The following is a 12648-nucleotide window of genomic DNA, read 5'->3' as shown; positions in this document are numbered from 1 at the left end:
ACGCGTTTCGATGCGTTTCAGACCAAGGTTCAGACAAACCTTGGTCTGAAATGCGTCAAAACGCGTCATATGACGCACATAAACCTAGATTTTTCGACAAACCTCCTTTGTGAATTCGGGCCAATGTGTTTCTTAGTTCTTGTTCACAATTGCCTGGTGTGTAAGCCATTCTGTATTTAAAAAGAAATTAATTTAATAATCATGTATTCTCTTCAAAAATATTTTCTCCATTCTGACAGCGGTTGCTGATTACTATCAACATGCTGATGAATAGCTTTGTCAATATGTTAGCAGCGATCGTGGTCAACACCATAGTCAATCCGTGGTTCCTCGTAATCTTCGTATTTATCGCCTTCCTCTTCGTCGTCATCTTCATGTACTACGTAAGGACATCGAGGTAAGGGTGAAACAACGACTAACGACCGTAGAGGCTAATGGTATAGCATGTCCCTGGTATAATAATTCAGGGGGGAAAGTGCACGGTAGTGGAAACTCCCGTAACAGGACTGGTGTTTGAGCTTCATAGCTTGCAAAATGTTTAATGGAATCGCAAATGCCATATTAACCATTGTGTCTATCTATTTCTATTATAACTTCCACTCGAATTGTGACAGCTTTGCGGACATCGAAGTTGTGTCCTATCTTGTTGGTCTATACACCTATACAACAAACGTTTAATTTGACAATGTTATGAATGAATATATTAATAATAATGGTTTACTTTTATTAAAAAATAATTTATCGCAGCCCAGGGGCTAAATTGTACTTACAAAAGTATTTACATTAAAAAATACACTAAATAGAATAAATATTACAAGTAAGCAATCTTTAGGCAATTGCAAATTATTCATGAAATACACACATGTGAATCAGTATAGTACGTTTTAGACGTGTAGATTACACGATTATTTTGATCTGTTGAAAATTGTATTTCCTTTTTATTTATTTGCATATACATGCAATTTCAGAACGTATGTTATCTTTTTTGTTTTGTTCTAAACATATTTTCCATCTTTTAAAAATCCATTGTCAAAATATAGGGAGTTGCAGAGGATAGAGAGTGTCAGCAGATCACCGGTTTTGGCTCATTTCTCTGAGACACTGGGAGGATTGTCAACTATTAGAGCATTCAAGTGAGTACACCCCCAACACACCCCTCTCTTCCCCCTCTCTTTCTCTTTCCTCTTTATTTCTCTCTTTCCCAATATCTTTGTTTCCTTCTCTTACAGATCTCTATATCTCCATCCTATATATTGAACATAATGAGTGGAGAAGGGAAAAGACAGAGAATCGGGGGGAGAATAAACCATATATAATCATGTGATGATTAGTATAATCATTAGACAATGTGACACAATATAAGAACTTGCAGAATTTACAAAACACATCAATGAGAATGCTTTGTTCAGAACGTTTTACCAACAAATACCAATTCATGAGTTTTTAAATTCTTATCACTCCAATATTTCCTCCCTTAACCATGACTTTTCTTTCGACGTTATACAGGGCAGAAGCGCGTTTCTCTCGGGTTATAACAGAGCATATCGACACCAACATCACGGCGCATCTCTACCTCATAGCGGCTCAGCGATGGATGGGAATCAGATTGGTAAGAACATTTGATATTCTATCTATCACAGTAATTACATGACTCCAGGGGGGCGGGGGAGTGTTTCATAAAAAAAGTTTATTAGGTCGAAATTAACTCTAAGTTGGATTTAAACATTATGGAGAGCCGTTTGTAGCCTTAAAATAAAATATATTCAAAAGCGAAAATTCAAGTGTTTTAGACTTTTTATAAATTCCACATCAAGAACATGAATTCTCCTTGATAATAGAAAATATGAATGAATTGAATCAACATTTTATGCCTTTAACCGAACTTTTACCCCCAAAATAGAAAACTTAGAAATAAGTTTAACTTAGGATATTTGTGAAACACTCCCAATGGTGAGCATTATGTTTACGATGACTAAGAACCAATTTTCCTCACAGCTTCTTACACTCTATTGATTGATGGAATGTGATCAGTGCATCTTAATTCTCAAGAAGGAAAAAGAACTGTGCGTAGATCTAAATATATGCCTATACCGTTTGTGGCTGGTGTTCTGGAAATTCTAACGTATGAAAGATTGGTAGTTACAATTACACAGAAGAATTCAAGTCTTCAACATCACGAACATCTTTTTTTATAAGACAGCATAGTATGTTGAAAATAAATTGCAAACATTGCCGTTTTTTAACGTTGCAAGAAAAAAAAAATTGTAAAAACTAATAAGGACTAGCTAGAAATGATGAATCTCGAGTTGCAGATTTTAACCCGTTCAATCATTTCGAATAAAGCATTAGATGTTGTCATGAGTAACTTCTATCAATTTATTTTGTTCTGTCCAGGACTTTTTAGGTGCATTAGTGGTACTAGTAGCGGGATACTCCTCCCTACTAGGTGCATCCTATAGCGATATTGATGCCAGCCGGGTTGGTCTCGCCATCTCATATTCATTAATGGTAAGAAATGATTGCTCAGTCCAAGTATAATTGTGCACGTTATACGGGAGAAATGCCCATTTTTCCCCTAAAGCCTACTAACAACAGGAACGTGACCCTAGTCGTAGTTTTGTGCTCCCTTCAAAAAATAATGGTCGACCCAAACTGCACCAAAAATATGTGATAACCTTATATTTGCCTAACAGATATTTTCTTAAACTTGTAAAGCAATAATAGTTTTTAAAGCTATTCATATTTTTTCGTTTTCTTTTACCCATTTTTTGATAGAGGAGGCAGAATGGATAAATACAAAAATAGACAGAAAGAGAGAGAGAGAGAGGGGGAGAGGGAGAGAGAGAAAGAAAGAGAGATAGATAGAGAGAGAGAGAGAGAGAGAGAGAGAGAGAGAAATATTGTGTGACCGCAGCATATGAATATTGTTTTATTTTAAAAAAAAGGTTATTTCAATTACGTTATCTGGTGACAACTCTTAATATAAGTAAAATCAGCAAAGGTATCAAAATTATCAACTTTTCAATCCTGTTCCTCATTTCTGAAAGGTGTCCACCTATCTCAACTCTCTGGTCAGGTATTGCTCCGAGTTAGAACTTCACATGAACGCTGTGGAGAGGGTACGGTACTATTCCGAACTCCAAAACGAATGCTACAATGATGGTAAGAAACAAAACCCTCAGCATTTAAATAAATACGCATTAAAGGTAATACAAAGTTTTGGTATGGGGTCATGAATTTGTTTCAAATGAACATATTGGAAGCATATGCGATCCTACAATATTTAGTGATTATTGTCGCGGTTGAAATCGAGTCTTAAGTGATGAAATTGTAAATAATTAACTCTTTATGTTGTATAGCTCCCTCTCAAGGTCAAAATATTTATTTAACTATAAAACAATGTTTCTTGACTATAATCGACCTATTGGCTATTTCCGTTTGGAAATTATATATCAAAACTACATATTCTGAGACTTTAATGGTCGCAGCTACGATTATATGGCCGTAGGCGCTATTTGAAATTTATCAAAATTTACCGGGAGCACCGGTAGATTTTTATATTCATTTTTTCTCGAAAGCAGAAGTGTTTTAGGGGCTAAATTTTCTAGTGCTTATAATACATCTACATGGGCATCCAAATATATAAAAATGGTAAAATATCACTATCCAGCCAATTTTCAAAATTTCCCAAAACTTTGTATTACCTTTAATATCGAGTTGAATTACATGGCTTTTTACATTTACTACCAGCGAGCAATTGGTCCAGTTTGTAACATAACAGGAAGTGTACCACAGTGAATACTCGTGCACAATATAGGGCGAAAATTCAAAAAGCGAGACTTGTTTTGGGAACACCAAGAACAGATCATTGAAAAATAGGGATAGAAAAGGAAATGAAAAAAAGGTAGAAAAGAGAAGAAAATATGGCCCTGTAATGCATAACCCTTTGGCGCATGTGTAACAAATTGACGTAATCCACTTTTCAATATATCATAGTGTGATTTCAGTAAACCGTCTTTTTTCTTTAACAATTAAAATCAAACTTCAATTCAAAATTTTAAATCGAAAAGAGAACGTGAATGAGAACCTACCCATTTCGCTATTGTCAACAGGCGAGATGCCTCCTCCCCAAAAATGGCCGACGAGGGGTAAGATCCTCATGGAGAACATTAGTGCTCGGTATGACAGGGACCTGGACCCAGTACTCCGTGACATCAATATCAACATCCAGCCAGGACAAAAGGTTTTTCTCTTGAATTACTTTTTTAATAATGCAAGCTGCATACGAGACGTCATTTGTCGGACGTAGCATTGCGGCAGAGGATGGCATGGCTTTCAACTGGAAAGTTATAATATGCACAAATAATTGCAAACAGAACAATGCAAATAATATTGCATTGTTTTACTTGCGTATGCACTAATTTGGACTTTAGGAATCGACATCATTCTTCCTATGCAGCGGCAATTAGATGAGTCTTCTTTGTTTAGGGGGAGGGGTCGTCACGAAAAGGGGTGCATACAGTTTGAATGTCTGTGATCTGTTTTATACTCCAACTTTTACAATATTGCAATCATAATTAAATACTGTAGACACCAAACGCTATCAGAATACAACGTATACGGACACCTACCCCCTGGACATCCTTTCCCGGATAACCACCCCCAATCAAATACCCCCTAGGAAAACCACCCCCTAGGGCAACCACCCTCCAGGACGACTACCCCCAGGGACAACTACCCCCGGGCATCTACCCCACAGACAACTATCCCTCAGACAACTACCCCCTACGACAACAATCCTCTAGGACAACTACCCCTGGATAAATATCATATTGAGGGAGTTGTCCGGGGGTAGTTGTCCGGGGTTTAGATGTCCGGGGGTAGTTCCTCTAGGGGGTAGTTGTCCTAGGGGTAGTTTTCTGGGGGTAGTTGTCCGGGGGTAGTTGTCCGGGGGGTAGTTGTCCCGGGGATAGTCGTCCTAGTGGGAGGTTGCCCTAGGGGGTAGTTGTCCTAGGGGGTAGTTAACTGGTGGTAGTTATCCGGGGTGGATGTCCAGGGGGTAGGTGGGCTAGAACCGAATACAACTATGTTCAAAAGAAGAACTTACATTACATCTGGATACCCTTGTATCTAAAATGAAAGTGTTTGAACATATACATTATTATCAGTGATTGTGTTATTCGATGGCTAGAGCAGAAGCCGGATTTCAAATAATATTTTATAATGAAGAATATATCTTAGTTGTTTGAATTACCTATTCTATTGTTTCTCTCTGTTAGATTGGTATATGCGGTAGATCTGGAAGCGGGAAGTCCTCTTTAACCCTAGCTCTCTTCCGGTTCATGCAAATCAAAGGTATCATAATTAAGCTGTTCAACTAACAATGAAAGAATTCTATGATTTGAAATTCACTCGACATAATTATGTTCCTTAAAATATACGTTTGTTTCAATTTGATTTTTATATCAAAGTGGCGTAATGAGTTAAAGAGGAGTTCTAAATGTCCTCTGCAGGAAATTTTCTCCTGATGTGAGAAGAAAAAAAAGAAAAAAGAAACATGTCCATCGTAATAATGACGCGAAACTAAACGTCGACCAAAACAATTATCATCTTTATCATCAATGATCAACTTCGATTAACTATGCAAATGGGTGCACACATTGCAACAAGCAGCTGCGTAGCGTATACATGTAGGTCCGCAACTTGAGGGGGGTACGGGTATGGAGTTCGGGGCACTCAGTGAAGGAAGTGTGAATTAAAAACTTACTGATGAGAGAGAGAGTCTTTACATCATATTTTACATATTTTACATATTTTCCTTCATTCTCCCTCTCCTTTTCTCTCTTTATTTCTATATCTTTTCCCACCGTTCCATGGAAGGCACTTCTGTCGTGTACATTTTTAGCTACCCCCACCAGTTGATTTCAGCACCATTTGAAAAAACAAACATTCATTATTATTTTTATCCTTTCAAGGGCGTCTCATGATCGATGGTATTGACATCACGACAGTGCCTTTAAGAACATTACGTCGGCAGTTATCTATCATCCCACAAGAAGCTATGATGTTCACTGGGACTATCAGGTATGGAATTGTTAATATTTTGGGTGACCTTTTTGGTAGATTCAATCCTTGTTACACATTCCAATATAAGCAGGATAATTCCTTTCATAAGTCAATGCTAGTTTACAAATAACTCTTCACTGCGTTCTAAATTACCTCTCTAATTTATTGAAAAATATTTCATATTCCTTATCTTATTTGTATGCTTCGTACATGTTTATCGTATGATATAATTGTACATGATTTTCTTTTTAAATTACTTTTGTAAACATTTTATTCATTGTATTTGTTATTGTTAGAATTTTTGAATTTGAATTTGTATCTTTTTGAACGCAAAAATAAAATCAATCAAACAAACAAACAAACAAACTTTGTCCATGAATACCTATTTCTCTTCAAATTTAACGACGGGACAAAAATGGATAAGAAACTGCGAAAAATCAAGCAACATCCCAACACGAAAGAATCTATTTATGCAACATTTTGTCAGTGTAACATGTTGGTGCTTCATGAAACTTGGTGACTATTTACAGATCTAACTTAGATATGACAGAGACATGCAAGGATGACAAGCTTTGGCGTTCTCTTGAAATCTCTCAACTCAAGAAAACGGTGGAACAACTGAATGGAGGCCTTGGTGAGAATTATTTGCTTCTTTTCGCTAAATTAAAATCTTTATATGACTGTGTACTCCTATTTATATCGTATAGATAGACGATTAAACATTTATGTGAATTTATCAATTTTTTGATTTTCTCTAATATCTTTAAGGGCTCTTTTATTTGATCTAAATTATTATTATTTGATTATTTGCCTTTATTAATTGATAACCGCGTTAACAAGAAGTTCAGAAATGCAACATGTAAAAAGAGAAGGAACAAGAAATAAAAATTGTATGTAATCAGTGGAGCAAGTAGAAGAGAGAGAAGAAGTACAAAGAAAAAGACAGGCAAGAGAAAGTTAAGTGGGAAATCGAATAGGAATATATGGTGATCATCGTTTACATGATGATTTTGTTAATCTAATCCTCAGATTCGAAGGTGTTAGAAGGAGGAGAGAATTTCAGTGTCGGACAGCGTCAACTCTTTTGTTTAGCACGAGCTTTCTTGAGAGAATCGCGTATTCTAGTTATGGATGAGGCTACAGCTTCCATTGACAAAGAAACGGTAACGAATAATGAAATGTTTAAATAATTTTTATACTGAAACAAGACATGTGTCCCGTCTTATAAGGAGTTGATATTAATCGCAACTTATTTGTAATTGATATCAGTCGCAACTATGTTCATAAAAGATGGGAGACTGCACACTTGCGATTGATTGGAGGACTAATTGCGAATGATTTGGATAAACCACAACTCTCCATAAAACGGGGCCCTGGACTATTTTGTTTTCATGTTTTCCCAAGATGAAAAAAGAAGAATAAATTAGAGGCTGTTTTCAGATTAAGGTAATGAATATATAAATTCCTTAAATATATTATGGAAGAGCACATTTCTGCTAACATGATTCATGTTCTCTTTAAACAGGACAAGATCATACAAGGAGTTGTCCAGGAGGTTTTCAGAGATAGAACAGTACTGACAATAGCGGTAAGAGTTGTTTTATTTAAAGGCTGCTGGTCATTTGCTGAAAGCTCTCAAAAGCGATCAAAAGTCAAGAATAAAAAAGAATTGAGTTACATCTTTATTTTTCTTATTTTTTATATAACATGTTGAATCTTTAAAATTATACATCAACGTCTATAACAAATGGAGCACTACAACTTCAAGTTGAAAAATCATGAAAATCTTTAATCAACAATAATTTTTTAACGCTTACTTGACATTGCAAAATACGATGAGTACTGGTATAATCACATTAATCCAAAAGACAGTAAGTTTCACTGTTTATATTATACATGTATAAACTAACAGGTATATATGGACTAACAATACAAACAATAAAATGACAAGACATGACTAAATATATAATCCCTTTCTCTTTTTATCAGCACCGCATCGATACCCTTCTGAATTCCGACTACATCCTAACTCTAGATGAAGGCAGAGTTGCAGAATTCGACACACCTAGCAATCTCCTACGCCAGGAGAACAGTATCTTTGCATCACTCCTTCGAGCGGGAAGGTGAATGGATATCCATCTACAAAGGAATAAAGATCCTGAATCCTAATGTTTTCAATGGCAGGGACGTCGCTAGACGAAGGCGGGGACGTGACGCTCTCCAATTGTTAATAATTAAAAAATCAATTAAAGATATATTTAAAAATTGTTATCGCCAAATTTTGAGTTGTTATCACCAAATGTTGAGTTGTTATAGGCTGTCCGCAAATCAAAAGCATTAATAGCCTCTTTTTTCAATTAAAAATTTAAGGACTTTTCTTCGTTGTTGTGAAATTTCAAGGTCAGTTGTTGGTATCGCCATTCAAAATGATCTAGCGACGTACATCGATATCATCTGTTGAACATTTGTATCCGTACCTTTATACTATTTATTTATCACGTACACTGTCTTGGTTTTTTAAAACCAGCAAAGTACACTTACTTTGATTGAAGCCTGTATTTCACGTGAAACATTAGAGCTTTCAACTAATGTCCTTTGGCAAGACATTGATCTACATTTGCCACACTCCACCCAGGTAAAGTAACAATATGGATACCTGGTCGGAATTTATTCCTTTAAACACAGCTGCACTGCTAAAGCCAGGGTAACGATGCTGCATTATTGTAAAGCGCTTATATGGTAAAGTAAGTGTTAGGCGCTATATAAGCAAAATATATAATTCAATCGAAATATTTGTCAACGGCACTTTGTGGTCATTACTTGCACCAGATCAAACAAAAAGTACATCGAAAGTGTTAAGAAGTAGCTATAGGTAATAATTCATAGAAATGTAATTTATTTCTAAATGATCGCCATAAATGCATCTTTCGCGTTTTGTGTTTGCGTAAGAATTTGTGGGAAATATATATTTTCTTAACAGGATTCAATAATCTAATGGTTGATGTATGCACGTGGCAGTGTGACCCGGTGGACAGAGATCGGACTTGAAAACTGGTAGGACGCGGGTTCGATACACGGCATGTAATTGTTGTTGGAATGGGGCAAACATCCGAGCTAATGGATAATGTATTTCCCCACGAAAATCACTGTTCTTGATCCCAATTTGCGTGGACCAGAATGGGGGCGTCCCGTCTCGTCTTTTGTAACTTGTATGTCTTTGATTTCGATATGATATGATTTAAAGGATAATAAACAATGATATTTAACGAACGGAGTGAGTGAGTCCAAAAATAGGTGACATACATTTTTATATACAGTTTTAAGACAGGCACATTATTTAGAATGCGTGAATAATAAACATTCTGGTATATTTCAGATTGATTTTAATTTCATAACATACACATAGCGTTCAAGTATTTTTTTTCTTCTCTCAATTAGGCTTTACTTAATACAAATAACATGACCCGAAGAGATACGTTACTCTATACCCCTTCACTTCATTGGAATATTAAACCTCTTGAAATATTACTGGAAAGTACACTATAGTTACAAATATGATCACAATCGAAATTCCAATGTGATATTCGATAATTGATGAAAATTGATGTTCAGAGTGAACAATTGTTTTTTTTTTTTACTTTGTTTATATTTTTTTAGAATATAAGAAGCATATTATTTATTAATAAAGCTCATGCTTGTCTTAACTGGTTCATGTCCGTTGCTGTCTTTGTAGATAACAAATGATACATTCAAGAGAAAGGATATAAAGGGAGGGAAAGATAGAGAGGGAGAGGGAGAGAGAGAGAGAGGGGGAGAGAGAGGGAGGGAGAGAGAGAGAATGAGGGGGAGGGAGGAGGGAGGGAGGGATGGGAAGAAGGGAGGAGGTAGGAGAAAGGAGAGGGAGTTAGATAGATACATTGAGAAAGACAGAGAGACAAAACAATATAGAGAGAGAGAGAGGGAGAGAGAGAAATAAAGAGAGAGACAAATAAAGAGAGAGAGAGAGAGAGAGAGAGAGAGAGAGAGGGGGAAGGGAGGAAGGGAGGGGGAGGGAGTTAGAAAATGATTTAGATATAATTGTGATATACATATATATTACGACAATCGTCGTGAGATAAAATAGTGCAGAGAATTATAAACCAGTGCACAATTCTTTTTGGCGAATTTCTATACACAGTCTATCCGGAATGCTATTCCTAAATTCATCTTATCCAAGATTTATATGGTGTTTTTTTTAGAGTTAATGACACAAAATTCAGTAAGAATAATTATAAATTGATATTCTGAGAATCATTTCACATGTACACAAAAAATGTTACCTTACAAGGTATTGCTGAATTATCGAACTATTCGAGTGTAGATTATGCACTTTAATCGATAAAAGAATCCTCCCCTATTCTTTTATCATTGACTATGGAATTATATGTCCGGAATGAATATGATAGTCATAATATAAAAATTAATGTAAACACAAACACACACGTAAACATAAACATAAACTACACAGTTTACAACAAAAGAGCAAGGCTGGCATGGTATTGACCCATGAGTGTCAATTTGGGGTAATAAGTTAATGTTGTGAAATAGTTGTGCCTGCTCTAACATGGAGAATTTCACTCTCTGATGAAATATCCCACCCAATGGCCTTAGTCCATCCATTGGGGGGGGGGGGGGGGGGCACTAGCATCGAGGGTGTGGCACTTGTTATTTTGATGAATGACATGGCGATCGCTTAGAGGGAATCGAGTGTGGAACTGGGTTTATTCATTTACTGTTTCCCATCCTTTTCCCGTGTCCCTTTCCTTAAAGGTAATACAAAGTTTTGGTATGGGGTCATAAATTTGGTTCAAATGAACATATTGGAAGCATATACGATCCTACAATACTCAGTGATCGTTGTCGCGGTTGAAATCGAGTCTAAAGTTATGAAATTGTAAATAACACTCTCGTTATGTTGTATAGCTCCCTCTCAAGGTCAAGATATTTATTAAGCTATAAAACAATGTGTCTTGACTAAAATCGACCGGTTAGCTATTCCCGTTTGGAAACTATATATCACAACTACATATCCTGAGATTTTCATGGTCGCAGCTACCATTGTACGGCCGTAGGCGCTATTTGAAATTTTATCAAAATTTACCGGGAGCACCGGTAAATTTTTATATTTAATTTTTCTCGAAAGCAGAAGGGTTTTGGGGACTAAAATTTCTAGTGCGTATAATACATCCACAGGGGCATCCAAATATATCCAAATAGTAAAGAATCACTATCCACCCAATTTTCAAAATTTCCCAAAACTTTGTATTACCTTTAATAACATGAATCTTTATAAAAAAAAAACTCGAGGGCAATTTCAATATCCTATCAAACCGTATATTTAATCATGTTTGGATTGTGTACAACCGTCATTGTAATGTTCACAAATTTCAAAAGGTGATCCACGAAGATAATCCTCACCCTACTCTGATTTTTTTTATTTTAAGAAAACCTTGGTGATGTACCCATGTGCCTCTTAAAACTACATCTCTGATTACATCATTTTCCGGCTTTGACGAGCGAGGCGAACACACTGTCGTCTCTCTCTAGGAGCACGGAGGGGGAGTCAAACTCGATGACCGCGCCATCTCGAAGAGTTAGGATGGTATCGGAGTCGAGTATGGTACCAACACGATGCTGATCCAGGAGAAAATGAAAAAAAAGGGAACAACTTGAAAATATCCCAGACTTATTTTACATCTCTCAATTTGACCAGGTTACACAGGCATTTAAGTACATACATTTCAGTTAATCATGAAGATTTTACATTCAATAGTTTTACGTCACATAAGACGAATAAAGATTTAAATGTACAGACGGAAATACACAAAAATTGAAGAAAAAAAAAGTTTTCAAATCAATTTACAAAAACAAATAATCGAAGTCATAGAGAGGTACAATCGTGGTAAAATACATTCATCGCATCTTTAGTTGCGTAAGTTACATGAAACAAGTTTATGCGATGAGGTTGCCGACAGTGCGAGAGAGTAGACGAGAACCGCATGACCTTAGCATTTAATGCTATTTTCTGGTCCCCTTTATCCTTTCAATGTTAAACATTCACATATGATCGTTATATTTAGGTACTTTTTGTTTAGGTAATAAAACATAAAACCCAAACTAAAACTAAAACTAAAACTATAACTAAAACTAAAACTAAAACTAAAACGCATTTCCAGTCAAGTGCTCAAACTACTCGACTTTAAAACACCATTCAAAAATCTAAATATAAATGACTTACCGCTATAGTGAGGACTGTTCTATCCTGGAATATATCGGCCACCGCATCTTGGAGTATCCTATCCTGTAAGATCAACAAAAACAAAAGGCAATAGCTATTGTTATGACCCTTTATACAATAAAGTCAATGATGAAGCGATTCTCTCAGTTGTCATTCTCGTATACAGATGCTGAAGGAATACGTTAAAAAAGATGGGATTACACGTGCGCCATAGACACAGATGATATACATATGACTTAAATGGAGTATTACTGCTTTAAAAGTTATCTCGAGCAAAGTACATAATTTGTCTTTAAAGGTTTATC

The 12648-nt window shown here is 36.0% G+C and overlaps 2 protein-coding genes across 2 annotated transcripts in view; one reads left to right on the top strand and one right to left on the bottom strand.

The window, feature by feature from the left end:
• LOC581870 (ATP-binding cassette sub-family C member 9) overlaps nucleotides 1-9691 on the top strand; it is a 28559-nt gene extending 18868 nt beyond the window's left edge. The window contains exons 20-31 of the mRNA XM_031000035.1: nucleotides 240-397; nucleotides 1041-1133; nucleotides 1507-1609; nucleotides 2395-2508; nucleotides 3048-3162; nucleotides 4113-4243; nucleotides 5280-5355; nucleotides 5976-6084; nucleotides 6597-6700; nucleotides 7096-7229; nucleotides 7592-7654; nucleotides 8056-9691. Of these exons, the coding sequence (XP_030855895.1) occupies nucleotides 240-397; nucleotides 1041-1133; nucleotides 1507-1609; nucleotides 2395-2508; nucleotides 3048-3162; nucleotides 4113-4243; nucleotides 5280-5355; nucleotides 5976-6084; nucleotides 6597-6700; nucleotides 7096-7229; nucleotides 7592-7654; nucleotides 8056-8193 (1338 nt within the window). The 3' untranslated portion in view covers nucleotides 8194-9691. The remainder of the gene's footprint in view (nucleotides 1-239; nucleotides 398-1040; nucleotides 1134-1506; nucleotides 1610-2394; nucleotides 2509-3047; nucleotides 3163-4112; nucleotides 4244-5279; nucleotides 5356-5975; nucleotides 6085-6596; nucleotides 6701-7095; nucleotides 7230-7591; nucleotides 7655-8055) is intronic.
• A 1700-nt stretch (nucleotides 9692-11391) lies between these two features.
• LOC581821 (ABC transporter C family member 8) overlaps nucleotides 11392-12648 on the bottom strand; it is a 32284-nt gene continuing 31027 nt past the window's right edge. Inside the window, exons 22-23 of the mRNA XM_031000034.1 lie at nucleotides 12344-12406; nucleotides 11392-11739 (exon numbers count right to left, since the gene is read on the bottom strand). Coding sequence (XP_030855894.1) covers nucleotides 11602-11739; nucleotides 12344-12406 — 201 coding nt within the window. The 3' untranslated portion in view covers nucleotides 11392-11601. The remainder of the gene's footprint in view (nucleotides 11740-12343; nucleotides 12407-12648) is intronic.

This window comes from Strongylocentrotus purpuratus, unplaced genomic scaffold (genome assembly GCF_000002235.5).
Source record: "Strongylocentrotus purpuratus isolate Spur 01 unplaced genomic scaffold, Spur_5.0 spur5_scaffold_6, whole genome shotgun sequence".
NCBI classification, from domain to species: Eukaryota; Metazoa; Echinodermata; class Echinoidea; order Camarodonta; family Strongylocentrotidae; genus Strongylocentrotus; species Strongylocentrotus purpuratus.
This window is presented reverse-complemented; position numbering and strand designations above follow the sequence as displayed.